Below are 20,731 nucleotides of genomic sequence, written 5' to 3'. Positions count from 1 at the left end.
TTTTTACGACTCCTTTGCACCTCTTCGACATCTCTCTGACTCTCTATATTCCTTCCTTCCTTATATACTTTCTTATTCTTCAAGAGAGGAAGGAAGGAATATAGAGAGTCAGAGAATATAGAGAGTCGACACCTCTCTGACTCTCTCTATTCCTTCCTTCCTTATATATTTTTTTTATTCTTCAAGAGAGGAAGGAAGGAATATAGAGAGTTAGAGAGATATCGAAGAAGTGCAAAGGAGTCGTACAAAATCAGTAACGCTCACTAATCAATTAGTAAATTTGTTTCAAAGAAAGGAATAAATGAGTAAACGTTTTAAGCAAAGGAATAAATGAAAGAAGATAAATGAGGTATTTTTTTCTTTACATATTTATTTAGACAGAAAATAAGGAAAGAATCTCAAAAAAATGAGGAAATAAATATGAATCATGCTTATGAGAGGTGCCACATCAACATCTTTTTTCCCTGTTGTATATGTATATATAGATTACTACTACATAATTAAATATTCGGAAAAGGGCCAAAATTACCCCTGAACTTTGGGAAATAGTTTATCCATACCCTTCGTTATACTTTAGGGTCAATTATACCCTTACCGTTATACTATGGAGTCAATTATACCCTTATGTCTAACAGCTGCCACGTCGCATCATCCCAGCCCTTCAAAATTATTTTTCCCTCAAATAATTTTTTACCCACTAAAATAACCCAACCCAACCCGAATTTTGTTTTCCAGCCTAGGGGTAATGGGTTGGGTCCGTATCACTTTGGTTGGAAAAAAAATCGGGTCTATTTGGATTATTTTAGTGGGTAAAAAATTATTTGAGGAGAAAATAATTTTGAAGGGTTGGGATGATGTCACGTGGCAGCTGTTAGACATAAGGGTATAATTGGCATCATAGTATAACGGTAAGGGTATAATTGGCCCTAAAGTATAACGAAGGGTATGAATAAACTATTTTTTAAAGTTCAAGGGTAATTTTGACCCTTTTCCGTTAAATATTACGGGATTTATGTCTTTCCCCAAAAAAATAGTCTTACTCCATGTCTACAACCTATAAATTAATCCTTTAGTATCAAATCACTTTCTTATCCAATAAAACTAATAAAAAATACATAACTTTCATTAATAAGAAAGGAAAAATTGCAAAATAAACTAATGAAATGTTACCTAATTTTGGGTACGACCATTATTCCAACCTTAAGTGAACATCAATGATACATCTAATTATATAAACAATTAATAATAAAGACTGCGATAGACTCGTAAGCATTCATTCATCCTTAATCCGAGGTTACGATTCGAGCCTTGGCGACGAAATCATCTTTATAACTAAATGCTTTGCCTTCCAATATGAGATTTTCTTGTACTAACTCGAACTTAGTCTGACCCTAACGTAGAAATTGAGCACCGAGTGAAAGAAATAAAAAAAATTATAGAAATAATGATCAAAAATACATCTGGACTATCATTATAGAAATCCAACCATGCCTCTTGATAGTACGAGTTCGAATTACAATACATTCGAACCACTCTATATCTCGCTAAATATGTAAAGGCAAAAGAACCATTCAATTCTTTAATTTGATGCTATTTGGCTCGATACAAGTTTGAGTTTTTTTTTTTTTTTGGTTACATCAAAGTTAAAAAATGGAGAAAGAGATAGAGAAACGCACGCGCTCAAGAAATGTTCTTGAGAGGAAGGAAGAAGATTGTAAAGAGGAAGTCCAAGAAGAGAGTTAATTGCTCGTATCATCATCTACGTATGTGTTAACTATGCAACAAATTTAAATGGTTAGTATATATATAGATGAAATTAGATAGATGGAGCTCAATTAGTAAGAAGGACAAATATGATGACACGATTGGTGAAGATTCCTTGGTTGGAAGTCTAACAAAGAACAAACTAAAACGAAATTGAGTATCTCAGGAGTAAATCTAAACTTTCCTCCATATATTTTTAATAATAACTTTTAGTTGTTATAAAATGAAGCTAAAAGAGTCACAATATTAAAGGATGAAAATCATAAAAATAGAATGACAAAAGAGGAGAGATTTTTACTATTCTTCCAAAATGTGTTACAAGTGTATTTCATATGAAAACTTATGTCTCTATTTATAGTGATACATATGCATTCAATATATGAGAAAATGGAGGAATCATTAAGATGGTGGAGGAAAATGGAGGAACCATTAAGATAGTGGAGGAAAATGGAGGAACCATTAAGATGGTGGAGGAGAAGCATTATATTTGTGTATTGGACATCCATAATATATTTCATAGTAGTGTTGTTAAAGGCATTCTTTTTGGCTAGGCACTTGGATAAGGCTAGCTAAAAACGCACCGAGGTAAACTAGTAGAGTTCATGTATTATGGGACGTAAATCCCGAATATTTGATTGGGCGTAAGTCTCAATCATCGATGCGTCTGTTACTTCATTTGGGGCTTAGGCCCATAAAACTTTCCCAAATTGAAATTAAAATTACAAAATATGTCATTTTTTAATACCTAGATACTTAAAAGTTAGCTCGTTGTAAATTTTCAAGCCAAATAAAATCTAAAGGCAAAAACCTTTTTTAATCGTAAGCTCTAATTTCATAATTGCATTTTTTTGTCGTTTATTAAATAAGTGAGTACCCTTAGCCTCTTTGTCTGTAAAGTGAATATGTGTGATGCATCTTTTCGTCTTTCACTTTTAATTTTGAAAAACAAATATCATTTGTGCACATATTAGCATATTCATACACATATATACATTTCTCCACTAATTTTATAGTTTTCTTGAATTTTACATGTTTATATGTGATTTAATTTTTTGTGATTTATTTGCTTATCTTATTAATTTATTATCCTCCGAATTACCGTCTCGCCCCAAACAAATGGTCTTACTTCATGTCCATACCTTTTAAAACAATTCCTTTAGTATCAATTTATAAAATATTACTACTACATAATTAAATATCTACGGGGTTTAGGTCTTGCCCCAAACAAATAGTCTTACTCCATGTCCACAACCATTAAAAGAATTCTTTAGTATCAAATCACTTTCTTATCCAATAAACTAATAAAAATACAAAACTTTTATTTATGAGAAAGGAAAAATTGCAAAATAAACTAATGAAATGTTACCTAATTTTGGGTACGACCATTATTCCAGCCTTAAGCGAACATCAATGACACGTCTAATTATATAAATAACTAATAATAAAGACTGCGATAGACTCATAAGCATTCGTTCATCCTTAATCTGAGGTTACGGTTCGAGCCTTGGCTATGGCATCATCTTTATAGCTGAGTGTTTTTCCTTCCAATATGAGATTTTCTTGTACTAACTCGAACTTAGTCTGATCCTAACGTAGAAATTGAGCACCGAGTGAAAGAAATTAAAACAAATTATAGACATAATGATCAAAAACACATCTGGACTAATCATTTCATTTTCTCGCAAGTTTCACATCTCAATTATTCGTTGTTCCTTTTACCTTGGCTTAATGCTTAATGATAGACAAACTTAAGGACGAGTTGAGGGGTTTAATAGGAACAACACTTATTTAAGGTGCCAAAATAAAGAGAAAAAAAAGGGGCAAGTTTAGGAGGTTGCATATGCATTAAGCCTTTTACCTTCCTAAACTATTATTCTCTTTGTATTAAAACATACCTAGATGATGAGTTGGCCAAATATTTGTCTCCTATCAACAACAGACGCGTGGAGGTCAACTCGACCGACAGTGACAATTCAGGTACGAAAAGAGAACAGCTGATAGTCGAGATGTGTTTTAATGGTGATAGTTCAGTTACGAAATATAAACACCTGATAATTCAGGTTGCGAAAAAGTGACGGTTCAAATACATTTTCGTCCATTATCTCAAAAATAAATAAATTTTATATAAAGAGCTTAGAAGCCAGTTGTGATGACAGATAAGCTATACCCCACTCCCCCATAACTACCCTTTTGACTCGGGACCTCTCTTTCTCTCTCCCCTTTGCCACGTGTCACCTCTATAAATTATCTTCACAACTGAAAATTTTCATTTTTCGCTCTCTCTCTAAACTCGAATTATCAAAACAATATTTTTGAGGTAAATCCAATTTTTCTCAACTCCAAATTTCATTCAAATTGATTTGATTTTGAGTTTTTTTTTTCATCCTTACGCAATTCTCTAATCATCAATTTTTCTTAATTAAGGTTCGAAAAGAAATTGTGTTTTTTTTTGTTTATTTGTTTCTGGCGATTGATATATGTTTTGTTCGTTTTGAGACGCATTGTTGTTATTGATTTTGTTTTAGATTTTATGTAATAATTTATTTCGCAACGGAAAGTTTCGATTTTTTATTTTTTTTTGTCTCTGCTCGAAATATATTGAAGCAAATTTTGAGGTAATGTATTTTTCTCAACTCCAAATTTCATTAATTATATAAGCGCTAGGGTTTGTGATTTTGCTATAGATTATTGTAGTAATTTATTTGAGTAAAATTGATCATGTTTCTGTTTCATAACGGAAAATTTCACTTTTTTGAGGTAATGCATTTTTCTCAACTTCGAATTTTATTCAAATTTCTCTGTCACTTTAATTTGATTTTGAGTTTCTTTTTTAATTTTTTTTTTAAATGTTTTTTCTTTTGTTGTGATTGATATATATTTTGTTAATTTTGAGATGCATTGTTGTGATTAGTGAAACAGCCTCTTGCAGAAATGCAAGCTAAGGCTGCGCACAATAGACCCGTGTGGTCCGGCCCTTTCCCCGATCCCGCGCATAGCAGGAGCTTAGTGCACCGGGCTGCTTTTTTTTTTTTTATTGTTGTGATTATTATAAGCGTTAGGGTTTTTTCATAGTAATTGATTTTTGCAATGATTTTTTTTTTAAATGTCTCTGTTCGAAATATATCGAAGCAATTTTTGAGGTAATGCATTTTATTGTTGTGTTTTCTATTTGTTTCTCGCGATTGATGTATGTTTTGTTCGTTATTAGATGCATTTTATGTGATCAACATAGGCGTTACGGTTTGTGATTTTCGTAGTTAATTGATTAGATTTTGGTGTCACAAACGAAATTTCAATTTTTTATCTCTCTCTATCGCATTTTGTTACCGTTTGTTTGTTCTTAGTATGTTTATTCTATGTGTTTTTTCGTAGTAGTAATTGATTTGATATATTTTCTGTAGTGATCTATTTGATTGATTGATTGATCAGGTCGCGGTTTCACCATGAGTGGTGGTACGAATCAGTTGATATCTGTTAATCCTCCGGAACTCAGGTTCCAATGTAATTTCTCTATCTCTGTTATTGATTTGTTATTTAGACGATAAGAATTCTTGTTGGTGACGTCGGGTAGTGGTGGAAGAAGAAGGGATAGTGTAATGAATTGACAATACGAGGTTAACGGAGGAAGGGGGAAAATTTGAGCCACTTTTATAACATTAAGGGCATATATGCAGGGGCGGAGCCAAGTGATGGTCAGGGTGTTCACCTGAACCCCCTTCGGCGAAAAATTACCATGTATACACAAGGTTAAAATCATTTTTTTATCTACAAATAGTAGATGTTGAATCCCCTTGGCTTCCTCATTTCTTACTCTTTTATATTTTTGAACCCCCTTAGTTGAAATCCTGGCTCAGCCACTGCATATATGGACCGATAGTATAACATTAAGGGCATATGTGGACTGATAGTCTAACGAAGGGTAATATTAAACCTATTTCAATAGTAGAGGGGCAAATATGACCCTTTTCCCATAATTGTTATGGTTTGGGTTTACGAGTTAAGATGTGTAATTAGATGAAATGGAATTAAAATAGGGCGAAATGATTTTGTTTTCATTTGATTTTATTCAACATTGACCAAAAAATGAACTCTCTGGAAAACTTGTGAGAAAAGTTTCCGAAAATATTTTTTGGAAAAGAAAAAGAAGTTTTTGCAAAAAGAAAAGTTATTGGATAATTGTAGTTTTTTTTTTTTTTTGGTTGAGGAATTTGATTGTTTTCTAGGGAAAAGCACATTTCTTTGGAAAACACTCTCAAACCACTTTTTCAGAAAAAGAAATGTTTTTGCAAAAACTTATTAAACAACCATGTTTTTGCAAAAAAAAAAAATCATATTTTGCAAAAAAAATCATAAGATTTCAAATTTTTCTCACGGTAAAATTCTATCTAGTAGTCCACCTATATATTGGGATTTCTGTCCATAGGTTTTCCTGTGATAAGGAAACTTGTAGTTTGATTTGCTTAATTGAAAGTGACTGCCTATTTCTTGAGTAATTTTGATAACTCTGATACACACGTTGCTTAACGTAATGGAGAGAAGAACAAACAGACGTTGTGAAATAATCTCTTTGTACAACATTAAGGATATGTTTGAGAAGTGGATATGGTGAATGAACTATTCAAAGTCATATTCTTTATCCTGTTTCAATTTATATGACAATGTTACTATTGGAGAATCAAGCATCTTGGTCTTCGCCAAAAATTGTATCACATGCTTTTTGAATATTTTTACCTGTCATACAAACTCATGGTTGGTTCTGGTATTTCCTGTCTCAGTTGAGTTGGATAAACAAAGCTACTGTGATCTTAAAGTCACAAACAGCACGGATCAATGTGTTGCTTTTAAGGTCTGCTTCACCTCAATTGGAAGAAATTCCATTAATCATTCATTTCTTTTTTAAGGACTATCATAACTCATTTCCATGACCTTTTTTTTTTTTGATAGATGAAAACTACTTCTCCAAAGAAGTACTTTGTCCGACCAAACACTGGTATTATACAGCCCTGGGATTCAGGTTTCCTTCGAGGTGCCTTTCTTGAGCTTGAAGTTCTTTGCAATTCATAGAACTATTCTATATTAAAAATATATAGTATAACTTGTTGTAGCAGAATATGGACAACACTGTTGGCCTAACATTTCCTACAGAGACTGAATCAAAGCATACCACAAGACTGAAAATAAAGTGTGATTATCCCAATAGATCATATATAGCTAGAGATATGCACAAATGTCAAGTGTTGTCTTAGATTTATTTACTTAATTTGTTGATTGTCTCTCCTAACTTAGGTTGACTACGAACATCAATCTTTCAGGATTATGACGAAGAGATAATTTAATGGCTTAAAGTGTCACCCTGCACAAATTTTCTTTTATATTGTATTGATTTTCACTTGTGTTACCATTGTGGGATCACTATACTAATTAACCAATAAAAAGAGAAGGAAATCTAGGATTTTTTCACATACATTTTGTGCAATTTGTAGTCATCTGTAACTTGGGAAACATTGTATGATACCTCTCACTTTGATCAGATCAGTGAAGTTGGTTAATAAGGGATGTCAACTAGACACACCTTCTCTTACTATCTATTTCCTTCTTCTGTCATGTTATTTGTTAGTGCATCAAAATTGCCTACTCAATCATCTATATTTCTATTCCTGAGATCGTTATCTTTTCAGTGGGGCAGATTGTCATTTTATATTGATCTTTACATTTGTGATGTGTCTGTAGTCACCCTTCAAGCGCAAAAGGAGTACCCGCCAGATATGCAATGCAAGGACAAATTCCTCCTACAGAGCACAATTGTGAATAATGATATTGATAAACTTCCTCCAGATACTGTAAGAATTTTTTCTGGAGAGAATCTTCTTCCTATTTTGTGATATTATTATTATTATTATTGTTTTTATAAATGTTATATTAATTTATCTTGATATATCCAGTTTAATAAGGATGGGGGAAGAACTGTAGAAGAGTGCAAACTTAGGGTTGTTTACATATCTCCAAATTCATCTCCTGGACATTCTGAAGATGTGTTTAAACAAAGCTCTGATTTCACCTCTGTAAGTTCTAACTTTGCTCACATTTTGTTCTACCACTTCAAGTGCTTATTTGAACCTCGCCTTTCCTGCGAAGGATATATAGATGTGTTCCCATACGAATGCTAAATTTCTTAGGAGATGATGACTAGTGGCTGAGATTTATACGCATGCAGTAATATTCTCTTAGTTTTGGAAAACTTGGCTTGTGTGTTTTTATTCACCGATAAACTTCTTATATTTGCCTTTATTCACCGATAAACTTCTTATATTTGCCTTTCTACTTTTCTCAGCCAGAGACTGCTCGTTTTTGTGATATGAGTTGTGCTTATGGTTGGATGTTGGTGTCTCGCTTTCTTCAATTGATGGTGGCAGTGAGGCAGTGATAAGATGTTCTTAAGTAGTTAAGTTATTTCTTGATGGGAATTTAAGGAATAATACTAATGAAAAGCAAAGAGAGCAGTGAGAAGAAACTAGAATAAGGTCCTTGCTGTAAGAGTATGATGGGGGTTACAGTTTTGGAAGAGCAGATATGTACCATGTGACATGATTTAAAGGAGCATACACAAACTCAATGCTTCATCCACTGGGGGAAATTGTCCTGAATCATGCCTATTTTTCGCTCATAATAATTCCTAAGGGACATTTCTAACATAAGAAAAAGATATCTAAGATGATTTCTGTTTTCTCCTTAGGTTTAGGTGTTTAATTCTATTATACCCTCACACGATAAGAATAAGAATCGAAAGAGAACTTTGTCACAAAACGCGTAGTGAAGATAGAGTAGTGTATTTTGAATTGTCTAATAGGATGTCAAGGGCTTCTAAAGAATATGGATGTTAAACTTCCTGTAAGGTTGTGTTCCTTGTTCCTGAGGGGCCGATTATGAGCAATTCCCTTCCTTTTCTTCTTGTGGATCTACACCTTTAGAACACTTCCTATAATACCATACAGAGATGTCCATATAAGACACATTTGGTAGTAAAAGAAGCACTAAAGGGCCATGTTTGAAGCAGGATTTCTTTTGGGACAGTTATCTAAGAGTTCACAGTCACTAGAAAGTCCATGTACTCCGCTTAGTTACTCTCTCTCTCTCTCTCTCTCTCTGTGTCTCGTTTGCAACAAGCTTTATATCCTCTCCGAAGTCTGGCCAAACATGTAGAGTGTGTGTCTTGAGTTACTTTACAGAAGCACCGATTGCTTTATTTCAGCACTTATGCAATACAAAACCTTAAAAAGTAGATTGAAGTGACTTTTCTAAAGCAGTAATTACCTGATATCCTGATTTAGCGATAAGATTCTGAAAAGTGATGGTTTTGCTTCTCACTTTTTAAGGCAAATATGAAATAACATAGCTTAGAGTCTGTTAATTTTAAGCTCTCAATTTAAGCTCTGGCTATCTGTAATGGCATAGTATTCAAAGCTCCCCATTTCATAGTCGGTGATTGAATATTCTGCGAGACTTGAGAAAATATCTAGCCTGTGTGCATGTGTCTGCATCTTTTAAACTTTCCTAATCAAAATTGCATATTCTAAGTGCTGCGTGTGAGACTTGGGGAAAATTTCTGCTTACATGCTATTTCCTGTTCTGCAATGATCAAGTCCAGCTGTGTACACAAAGATAGAGGATAGACTAGCCGCGAATTGCCAACTTTAATGCTAAACTCTTCCATTTTGATGATGGTATAGAATCAAGCATTGCAGCGTATCAAAGATGAAAGAGATGCAGCTGTCCGACAAACACAACAGCTACTACAGGAACTGGTTAGTTAGCTTATTTATGTTTTCCCTTTAATGTGTATAGTTGCAACTTAATTCATAGATGAGCATATGCTTGTCTAAATCAGTAAATAGTAGAACATAAGCTGCCTCAATCTGCCGACATTAACCAGTTGGAGCAATCCTCATTAATACATGATAAGTGGTTAATAATATATTCAAATTCATATATTATACTCAGTAATTGGTCATGTAAGCCGCCTTATATTGCAGTTCTTTGGATTTAAAATGGTAAAAATGACACACTAGTTTCTGGGAGAGAAAATCTGGAAGTTTGCACTTTTAGCAGGGAAAGCATGATAAGTCTGGTTTATAGGAAATTTCTTTATTAGGAGCAGGCAGCAATTATGTAAACAAGAACAGGATAGGATATCAAGCTGGCCACTAATATATTAAGGTATACAATAGTAAACAAGTATCCAACCTTTCGGAATTTCTCGTCTTTCGGTGAGCAAGAATGACAATGACTTGATTTGTTTGATAAATTACTTGCTTCAATTTTGAACTCGTATCATCTTCAACTAAAGGCCCGGATGTGGTGCAAAATAGGAAATTGTTCCTACATCATGGACGGGTGAGGGTAAAGAAGCTAGTCCAAGAGAGTCGGGTTCGGATGGGTAATTGGAACATAAGCTCTTTGACAAGAAAATGATGAATCAGTGGGTAATTTAATTTTTTGATATATAATAATGGACTGATATGAACTTAAATGGAGCTACATGGATAGTGAGGATTATCCCAAACTAGAGGCAGCTCCTGGATTTAAATTTAATGGGTTCAACTTTTAAGATTTTTAGCATTGAATTCTTTGTAATGTTAAAATTATGAGTCCAAATCTAATATCTGTTGAGATTGAAGTAGATTATTACATATATATGTATATTATATATATAACTAATAACCCGTAGCCGAAAGTTATTAGTTCAGATGAACCCGTAGCCTTATCAGCCCATGATCCCAACTTCCCCGGGTTGAGGTGTAGTCGTCGTTGTTGTATCGACTTCTACACATATCTTTGGCCACCATTCTCATATTTTCTGTTTCTCTAACTTGCAGGAAATTATGAAGAGACGAAGAAATCGGAATGATCCAGGCTTCTCTCTAAGGTTTGCAATTGTTGTGGGAGTCATCGGCCTAATGGTTGGCTTTCTGCTGAAACTGCTGTCTTCACCATCAGAGAATAGCTCTGAGTTTCTTCATTCTCCAAATTAATTGTATAATTTTCTAGTGCTAATGAAGCCGGAAGAGAAGAGCTTTCTTAGCTCTATTAACTTTGTGTAAATTGATCAACTTATAATTGTTTGATAATCCTTTCTCATCATTTGTTTTGTATATATACAATCTCTTTGCTGGAGATAGATAAGCAGCCTTTCATGTTCTCAGTTGATCGGGACTCTAATAATGAGAAAGTTCTATTACAAGAGTTTAGACTAATGTCACTTTATATTTTTGTTATAATGGCGGTATTTAAGTCAGCTTGCATGCAATTCGACTTGTTCATTAGATGTATCTTACCTCCACTACTACAATACATAAGGGTCTACCGGATATCTCTTGCCTTTCATCAATATAGGTACTGAGAAAGTCTATGCACCAAGGCTTTAGGCATGTGAGAAGAAATCGCTCAGTGTTTTATCTTTGTCGGGATTTAAAACCGTTGAAACCTCATATCTCATGGTCTTTGATGTATCGAATATCGTAAATGTGTGTCACCTACAGGCTACAACCGGCACACAATCCGTCCTTTAAGCCGCACAACCCCATCATAATGGATATAGAGAATCATAAAGCCGACTCCAGCTAGTTTGAAATTAAGATATAATCAATTCATCTAATTTAGGTAAAAAAAAAAAAAAAAACTTATGTTCTCCAATTGGCAACATGGGTTGCTCAGATGGTAAGAATTCTCCATCTCCAACTCTAAGATTGTGTGTTCAAGTCATTAAAAGTGGAAGCTCCTATAAAGAGGTGAAAAAAAAATTAAATATTTAAGAAATATAAAAAATAGAACTCTATAAAATATAATAGGAGTGGAGACTAAGTAAAATCAGATGCAACAAACAGGACAAAGGGAGAAGATTGGGGTAGCCAATGGACGGTATCGACTATAGTGGATGATTAAGATTCCTCTCCCCGTAATTAAAAGTCTCGAGTTTAAATTTTGGATAGAGAGAACTTCGTGTTACACCAAACTAATTATACTATCATAGTTAAGTAATTTAATGAAGTTAAATATGCGTTAATTAACATGATTAGATAACATAAGTGTATGTGCACATGTTATGTATTATTTTGGTGTAAATATTCTATGGAGATAAATTTTAACCAGAGTCTTTATCCCCTCGGTAAACCAACTCGCACAAATTCGAATCTGTCAGACCACTAAATTCATGTTTTTCCATACAAATTTCACTTTTTTTTTTAAGAAATTAAAAAAAAAAAAAAATCAAAACAGCGTTAGGTTGGACATTGTAGTGATTCTTTGAATTCTTTTTGGAAAAGTGATTTTGACAGTTCTTCAAGTGAAAATACTTTCGCTCCAGAAAACTTTAACCTTTTTTTAAAGTTAACAACTTTTACTTAGATAGGGAATGGTTAAATAAGAAAATGGGGATGTAAATGTAAATAAAGAAAGTAAATGAAGCTCGATAGCTTCTAGCATGTTTGGCAAGCTTCTAAAATTAGCTTATTTTGAAAAATATTTTTTTAAGCATTTTTCAAAAAAAAAAATTTGATGAAAAATAATTTGTGTTTGGTCAATTAATTTTAAAAGCACTTTTGAGCAGCAATTAGTGTTTCCCCAAGCCTTCACTAAAAAGTGCTTCTAAGTATACTTTTCTCAAAAGTATTTTTCAAAAAAATACTTTTGGGCAAAAACTATTTTTTTTAGCTTATGAAAAACTGTTTCTGCTACTCTTCAAAAAACACTTATTTTCTCATAAAAGTTTGACCAAACACCTCACTTTTTTTAAAAAAAAACACTAAGGAAACGTTTGGTATGACGTATAAGCGAAAATAATCCTGAGATAAAAATTTAGTACCACGTTATCACTTGTTTGATTGTTAATCCTGGGATAAATTATTCCAGCATTAAAAATAGTATCGGGATAATTTATATCCATCAGAGGATAAAATAATAATCTTGAAATAACTTATTCCAAGTTAAAATAGAAAAATTGACTAAAATAACCCTGAGGACAAATTGTAGGCATTTTAGGCTAAATAGGGTGGATGGTATTTTTTTTTTTTTTTGTAAACAAACACCTTCTTTCTTAAAAATTAGGTAATGCATTCTAAAGCATAATATCTTCAACGCCTTAGAAAAGTCAGTTGAAAAAACAAAACTGTGTGTGTTGGCGTATTGAAGAAGGAAGATAAGAGAGAAAAATGGAGTCGTTCTTCAATTGGCAAACGTCGTCGTCTCGCAATAGGTGGAATTACGATTCCTTGAAGAATTTCCGTCAAATCTCTCCCCTTGTTCAAACTCATCTCAAAAAGGTCCAAACTATTTTAATTTTTTTTTTTGGTCAGTTATAGGATTATTTAGTATCTGTAAAATTTTCATCATAATTATAATTATACTGTTTTAGCGATAATGTTGATTTTTCACTTTATTATGCATTCTGAATGTAGAAATTATTAATTGAGATTTTGAGAGAATGTTGAATTTATTCTGCGAATCTGAAAATTTTGATCATGATTGTACTATTTTTGCAATAATTAGTGAAAGGAAGGTGTTTATGTTATTATTAATTTTAGATTTTTAGAGATTGTTGAATTTTTTTGGCGAATCTGAAAATTTTGATCATAATTGTACTATTTTTGCAATAAATTAGTGAAAGGAAGGTGTTTATGTTATTATTAATTTGAGATTTGAGAGAATGTTGAATTTATTTGGCGAATCTGAAAATTTTGATCATAATTGTATTATTTTTGCAATAATTAGTGAAATTGAGAAGGTGTTTATGTTATTATTAATTTGAGATTTGAGAGAATGTTGAATTTATTTGGCGAATCTGAAAATTTTGATCATAATTGTACTATTTTTGCAATAAATTAGTGAAAGGAAGGTGTTTATGTTATTATTAATTTGAGATTTGAGAGAATGTTGAATTTATTTGGCGAATCTGAAAATTTTGATCATAATTGTACTATTTTTGCAATAAATTAGTGAAAGGAAGGTGTTTATGTTATTATTAATTTGAGATTTGAGAGAATGTTGAATTTTTTTGGCGAATCTGAAAATTTTGATCATGATTGTACTATTTTTGCAATAATTAGTGAAAGGAAGGTGTTTATGTTATTATTAATTTTAGATTTTTAGAGATTGTTGAATTTTTTTGGCGAATCTGAAAATTTTGATCATAATTGTACTATTTTTGCAATAAATTAGTGAAAGGAAGGTGTTTATGTTATTATTAATTTGAGATTTGAGAGAATGTTGAATTTATTTGGCGAATCTGAAAATTTTGATCATAATTGTACTATTTTTGCAATAAATTAGTGAAAGGAAGGTGTTTATGTTATTATTAATTTGAGATTTGAGAGAATGTTGAATTTATTTGGCGAATCTGAAAATTTTGATCATCATTGTACTATTTTTGCAATAAATTAGTGAAAGGAAGGTGTTTATGTTATTATTAATTTGAGATTTGAGAGAATGTTGAATTTTTTTGGCGAATCTGAAAATTTTGATCATGATTGTACTATTTTTGCAATAATTAGTGAAATTGAGAAGGTGTTTATGTTATTATTAATTTGAGATTTGAGAGAATGTTGAATTTATTTGGCGAATCTGAAAATTTTGATCATAATTGTACTATTTTTGCAATAAATTAGTGAAAGGAAGGTGTTTATGTTATTATTAATTTGAGATTTGAGAGAATGTTGATTTTTTTTGGCGAATCTGAAAATTTTGATCATAATTGTACTATTTTTGCAATAAATTAGTGAAATTGAGAAGGTGTTTATGTTATTATTAATTTGAGATTTGAGAGAATGTTGAATTTATTTGGCGAATCTGAAAATTTTGATCATAATTGTACTATTTTTGCAATAAATTAGTGAAAGGAAGGTGTTTATGTTATTATTAATTTGAGATTTGAGAGAATGTTGAATTTATTTGGCGAATCTGAAAATTTTGATCATAATTGTACTATTTTTGCAATAAATTAGTGAAAGGAAGGTGTTTATGTTATTATTAATTTGAGATTTGAGAGAATGTTGAATTTTTTTGGCGAATCTGAAAATTTTGATCATGATTGTACTATTTTTGCAATAATTAGTGAAATTGAGAAGGTGTTTATGTTATTATTAATTTGAGATTTGAGAGAATGTTGAATTTATTTGGCGAATCTGAAAATTTTGATCATAATTGTACTATTTTTGCAATAAATTAGTGAAAGGAAGGTGTTTATGTTATTATTAATTTGAGATTTGAGAGAATGTTGAATTTTTTTGGCGAATCTGAAAATTTTGATCATAATTGTACTATTTTTGCAATAAATTAGTGAAATTGAGAAGGTGTTTATGTTATTATTAATTTGAGATTTGAGAGAATGTTGAATTTATTTGGCGAATCTGAAAATTTTGATCATAATTGTACTATTTTTGCAATAAATTAGTGAAAGGAAGGTGTTTATGTTATTATTAATTTGAGATTTGAGAGAATGTTGAATTTTTTTGGCGAATCTGAAAATTTTGATCATAATTGTACTATTTTTGCAATAAATTAGTGAAATTGAGAAGGTGTTTTTGTTATTATTAATTTGAGATTTGAGAGAATGTTGAATTTTTTTGGCGAATCTGAAAATTTTGATCATGATTGTACTATTTTTGCAATAATTAGTGAAATTGAGAAGGTGTTTATGTTATTATTAATTTGAGATTTGAGAGAATGTTGAATTTATTTGGCGAATCTGAAAATTTTGATCATAATTGTACTATTTTTGCAATAAATTAGTGAAAGGAAGGTGTTTATGTTATTATTAATTTGAGATTTGAGAGAATGTTGAATTTTTTTGGCGAATCTGAAAATTTTGATCATAATTGTACTATTTTTGCAATAAATTAGTGAAATTGAGAAGGTGTTTATGTTATTATTAATTTGAGATTTGAGAGAATGTTGAATTTATTTGGCGAATCTGAAAATTTTGATCATAATTGTACTATTTTTGCAATAAATTAGTGAAAGGAAGGTGTTTATGTTATTATTAATTTGAGATTTGAGAGAATGTTGAATTTATTTGGCGAATCTGAAAATTTTGATCATCATTGTACTATTTTTGCAATAAATTAGTGAAAGGAAGGTGTTTATGTTATTATTAATTTGAGATTTGAGAGAATGTTGAATTTTTTTGGCGAATCTGAAAATTTTGATCATGATTGTACTATTTTTGCAATAATTAGTGAAATTGAGAAGGTGTTTATGTTATTATTAATTTGAGATTTGAGAGAATGTTGAATTTATTTGGCGAATCTGAAAATTTTGATCATAATTGTACTATTTTTGCAATAAATTAGTGAAAGGAAGGTGTTTATGTTATTATTAATTTGAGATTTGAGAGAATGTTGAATTTTTTTGGCGAATCTGAAAATTTTGATCATAATTGTACTATTTTTGCAATAAATTAGTGAAATTGAGAAGGTGTTTATGTTATTATTAATTTGAGATTTGAGAGAATGTTGAATTTATTTGGCGAATCTGAAAATTTTGATCATAATTGTACTATTTTTGCAATAAATTAGTGAAAGGAAGGTGTTTATGTTATTATTAATTTGAGATTTGAGAGAATGTTGAATTTATTTGGCGAATCTGAAAATTTTGATCATAATTGTATTATTTTTGCAATAATTAGTGAAATTGAGAAGGTGTTTATGTTATTATTAATTTGAGATCTGAGAGTCGTTAAGGTTTATAGGATTGTTCTGCTCTATCATGTATAGTATCTGTAAAATTTCATCGTAATTGTTCCTTTTTTTGCAATAATGTCAGACCTGTTGTTTGAAATTGGAAGGACTTTGTTTATGTGGTTATTAGTGAAAGGAATGGTTATATTATTAATTGAGATTTGAGAGAATGTTGAATTTGTTGATTTTATTTGATGAATCTGAGTTCAATTTCATGATTTATATGATCATTCTGCCATATCGAGTATAGTATCTGCGAAATTTCATCGCGATTGTTCCATTTTTTGCAATAATGTCAGACCTGTTGTTTTTTTGCTTTAGTTGACTTAGAAATTGGAAGGAATTTGTTTATGTGGTTATTAGTGAAAGGACTGGTTATATTAGTAACTGAGATTTGAGAGAATGTTGAATTTTTTTATTATATTTGATGAATCTGAGTTTTGATTTCATGATTTATATGATCATTCTGCTATATCGAATACAGTATTTGTCAAATTTCAGCGATTATGTCAACCTGTTGTTTTCGCTTTATTAGAACTTGAAATTGATCACTATGCTCTATCGATTGTAGTTTCTGTAATATTTCATCATAATTATACTACTATATTTTGCGATAATGTCAGACCTGTTGTTTTTCGCTTTATTAGAGCTTTGTGAATGTAGAAATTGGAACAAAGACTTTTTTTCGTCGGTTATAGGATCATTCTGCTCTATCGAGTATTGTATCTGTGAAATTTCATTGTAATTGTACTATATTTTTGCGATGATTAGTGAAAGGACGGTGTTTATGTTATTAATTTGAGATCTGAGAGTCGTTAAGGTATAATTGTTTTATCCTTTTAGGTTATAGGATCATTCTGCTCTGTCGAGTATATATCTATTAAATTTCATCATAATTATACTCCCTCCGTCCCAATTTAAGTGTCTTACTTTCCTTTTTGGTTTGTCCCAAAAAGAGTGCCTCTTTTTATATTTAGTAAGTTGACAATTTAAACATCCTACATGGCAAGTTTATAACCACAAGATTCAAATAACTTTTTGCTACTTTACGCATCTTTAATTTAAGGTCACAAGATTCAAATTTATTTCTTAAACTTAGTGTCAAGTCAAATTAAGACACTTAAAATGGGACGGAGGGAGTATTATTTTGCAATAATCTCGACCTTTTGGTTTTCGTTTTATTAGAGGTTGGAATTGATTATGCTTTGCGAATGTAGAAATTGGAAGGAAAGGACGAATTATATTATTGATTGAGATCTGAATGAATGTTGAATTTGTTGAATGTGTTTGATGAATCTGAATTCAATTATTTTGCGCTGTGTTTCTCTCGGATTTCTTAATTATTTGTTGAGAACGGCGGGAATTGTAGCTTTTGATTTTTTCGCCTAGAAAGCAAAGCAAAATTAAGTAAAAATAAAATTAGGAGAATTTTTGTGGAAGTTATATCCTTGTTGAATTGTGTTAAGTGCCGCATGTAAAAATATGTGACATTCTTATGTGTTTCTTCGCCTTCGCGTGCTTGGCTTATTCATTCTTTAAAGTTAAAGCCAGATGTTTCATTTTGCAACAATCATTCTCTATAGGTTTGTCAAGGTACTTTTGATGCCAATTTAAGAAATGATTCTATTTTTGCATTGAAGTGTATTGATGTGGCTTAATTTGGTCAAATCTTCTTATCTTTTTTCCAGTTTCTTCTGGTGTTGGATTGTACCGTAGGGTTTTAATATGGCTTCAGAATGGTATCCTGAACATCATTTATATCTTGATTGCAGGTCTACCTTTCATTATGCTGTGCTTTAGTAGCCGCAGCTGCTGGAGCTTACCTTCACATTGTTTGGAACATTGGTGGTCTCCTTACAACACTGGGATGCGTGGGAAGCATCGTATGGCTGATGTCAACTCCTCAGTATGAAGAGGTACTCCTTTAAAAAAAAAAAAAATCCGATAGAGCCATTTGTTCCTGATATGTCTTTCAGTTTGTGTGATTCTCTAGTTTATCTGTTTAGTTGATGTTAACTTCATATATTTGTTAATTGTGGTGAGCAGCAAAAGAGGATGGCACTTCTGATGGCAGCTGCACTATTTAAAGGAGCATGTATTGGTCCTCTGATTGAATTGGCTATTGACTTTGACCCAAGGTTTGTTGGTGCTTCATTATTTTGTCTATTAGGTTGTTCATGTCATAATCAGTTGCTGCTGTTTCTAGTTTGTAGCCCTAGTCTTTTTGCTGTATATTTAAAGTTAACTATTTCATTTAGTAATGCAAGCTCCTCCGCTATTAGCTTATAACTTTTTGGTTTGCTAGTGGAACATCTCTATCATTTGCCTTTATGTATAGCATATGGCCTCTAAATTTTGAATGACTATTTTGAGCCTCGTTATTATCACTTTCCATAGGTGTAGGATATGGTCTCATTGTCATAATTTTAAGCTTGCTGATTTAGACCATCTTAAACTATTAAAAAAGAATAATGCTGGTTTAGTCTTTTTGTTGAAGGAAATATAAAAACACACTAAGGTTTTTCACCTTTCTCATACAAACAAGTAATAGGAAATAAGCCAATTCCACAGGCTATGCTTGCCTATGTTCAAGGGGGGTTCGGCACGGGCCTCTACCTTGAGGACTACACCATGCCTCCCAAATCCTACTGAAGAGTGACCATGCCCAGTCTAATACAAAAGGTTAGGTGATTAGATATGTAATAGAACCAACTAATTACATTTGTTCCTATCGAGTAACAAGAATTGAATGAAAAACAATACGTTGAAGGTCTGGACTTTAATCAAGTTTTGGGTGGGCTGTGGCACCAGCCAAGTTTCCATGTCTATCTGTTCTTCCATTTTTATTAATTTGCTATCTCAATTCTGGGTAGCGTTTGAACTCATGCTTGTGTATCTGGTAGTTTAGAATTGTTATTTCTTGAGACTAACTAGTTAACAGCTTCAGAGTCTTGATTGTTAACAAACTGCTTCTGATCCTTACATTTCTTGTATTGCAGCATTGTGATTGGTGCTTTTGTTGGTTGTGCTGTGGCATTTGGTTGCTTCTCAGCTGCTGCCATGGTGGCAAGGCGCAGAGAGTACTTGTACCTTGGAGGTCTTCTTTCATCTGGTCTGTCTATGCTGTTCTGGTTGCACTTTGCATCCTCCATTTTTGGTGGTTCTGTGGCCCTTTTCAAGTTTGAGGTATGAACTCAACTTTCTTTGTGTTGTCTCATAGCCTTACCTTGGCAGGAAATTCGAAGGAGACTATTTTGGTTCTTAATGCGTGTTTCCTCGCAGGTTTACTTTGGGCTCTTGGTGTTTGTGGGCTATATTGTTGTCGACACCCAGGATATAATTGAGAAGGCACACACTGGGGATTTGGACTACGTGAAGCATGCTCTGACCCTCTTTACAGATTTTGTTGCTGTTTTTGTGCGAATATTAATCATAATGGTGAGCGACTATTTCAATCATTGTATTGATAACATGTTTTCCTACCTCCCCTTTTTATATCGTTATTCTGACTCCTTTTTCAATCTGTTTTCTTTTTCCAGTTGAAGAATGCATCTGACAAGGAGGAAAAGAAGAAAAAGAGGAGAAACTAAATAGGTTCAAGCAGCAGTTATTCACAAACTTCGTAATTCTAGAATCTGGCATTTTCTTGTTCATAAGCTTCTGTTGACCTTTGACAACGTATGTCGTTAATAGTTTGTACGCTTCAGTTTAGGCTGTGAAGCTCTGTTGTGCTGCCTGCCAATGTGTGGTTATGTTGGTACATAGATGGTTTTGTTATGGAAGCATAACATCACATAACAACATGTTTACAATATATTGATAACACGCCAGTCACTTCTCGTTCTCTCTCTGTGCTGCAAACCTATGTTGCTCGGATTCTTCAAAATTGCCGATGGGTGTGTCAGATTCTCCAAAAATAATCCATTTTTAGAGAATTCAACACCGGTGCTGCAGAATTGTTAGTGGAGCAACATAGTTGCGTGCTTTTTTGCTTTGTTAGTTTTTTGGTGACAGACATAGGTGATTTGCCTGGTATATCAGACCATTATATTTCTTTTTTAACATTTAATTTTTCATATTGATGCCATGAAAGTGTGCATTGTTGTGACGTATGTCCTTTAACCTGGGAAATTTACTGTTTACTGTTTTCTTCATACCATATTTGCGCCGAAAAAAAAATGTTGGAGGTGCATCGAAATTTTCTTAACATATGATCGAAATTTTCTTACATATGAGCATCT

At 32.1% G+C, this 20,731-nt stretch overlaps 2 protein-coding genes across 3 annotated transcripts; both read left to right on the top strand.

The window, feature by feature from the left end:
- Nucleotides 1-3,943: 3,943 nt before the first annotated feature.
- On the top strand, nt 3,944-10,935 carry LOC132609773 (vesicle-associated protein 2-1-like). Of its 2 annotated transcripts, none has more exons than XM_060323922.1 (8): nt 3,944-4,081; nt 5,194-5,265; nt 6,540-6,610; nt 6,709-6,790; nt 7,495-7,604; nt 7,707-7,826; nt 9,492-9,566; nt 10,638-10,935. In XM_060323922.1, the coding sequence occupies exons 2-8, from the start codon at nt 5,208-5,210 to the stop codon at nt 10,791-10,793; spliced, it is 672 nt and encodes a 223-aa protein (XP_060179905.1). In that variant the 5' UTR covers nt 3,944-4,081; nt 5,194-5,207; the 3' UTR covers nt 10,794-10,935. The 2 variants fall into 2 exon arrangements, with proteins under 2 accessions (XP_060179905.1, XP_060179906.1); XM_060323923.1 differs by having other exon boundaries at nt 4,033-4,081; nt 5,166-5,265.
- A 1,923-nt stretch (nt 10,936-12,858) lies between these two features.
- Nucleotides 12,859-20,334, top strand: LOC132609772 (bax inhibitor 1-like). Its single transcript, XM_060323921.1, has 6 exons — nt 12,859-13,079; nt 18,263-18,406; nt 18,537-18,628; nt 19,490-19,676; nt 19,773-19,928; nt 20,030-20,334. Exons 1-6 carry the CDS (start codon nt 12,969-12,971, stop codon nt 20,078-20,080), a joined length of 741 nt encoding a protein of 246 aa, XP_060179904.1. The 5' UTR covers nt 12,859-12,968; the 3' UTR covers nt 20,081-20,334.
- Nucleotides 20,335-20,731: the final 397 nt, after the last annotated feature.

Source organism: Lycium barbarum, chromosome 9, assembly GCF_019175385.1.
Source record: "Lycium barbarum isolate Lr01 chromosome 9, ASM1917538v2, whole genome shotgun sequence".
Classification (NCBI taxonomy): domain Eukaryota; kingdom Viridiplantae; phylum Streptophyta; class Magnoliopsida; order Solanales; family Solanaceae; genus Lycium; species Lycium barbarum.
The sequence above is the reverse complement of the archived record's forward strand: the minus strand, read 5'-3'. Positions and strand labels throughout refer to the sequence as shown.

Excerpts from the sequence above, each read along its gene's own strand:
- LOC132609772 (XM_060323921.1), top strand. The coding sequence starts at position 12,969 with ATGGAGTCGTTCTTCAATTGGCAAACGTCGTCGTCTCGCAATAGGTGG. Across the intron at positions 18,407-18,536 it reads CAACTCCTCAGTATGAAGAG|CAAAAGAGGATGGCACTTCT; the intron begins GTACTCCTTTAA and ends TGTGGTGAGCAG. Across the intron at positions 19,929-20,029 it reads TGCGAATATTAATCATAATG|TTGAAGAATGCATCTGACAA; the intron begins GTGAGCGACTAT and ends TTCTTTTTCCAG.
- LOC132609773 (XM_060323922.1), top strand. The coding sequence starts at position 5,208 with ATGAGTGGTGGTACGAATCAGTTGATATCTGTTAATCCTCCGGAACTC. Across the intron at positions 6,611-6,708 it reads ATCAATGTGTTGCTTTTAAG|ATGAAAACTACTTCTCCAAA; the intron begins GTCTGCTTCACC and ends TTTTTTTGATAG. Across the intron at positions 7,605-7,706 it reads ATAAACTTCCTCCAGATACT|TTTAATAAGGATGGGGGAAG; the intron begins GTAAGAATTTTT and ends TGATATATCCAG.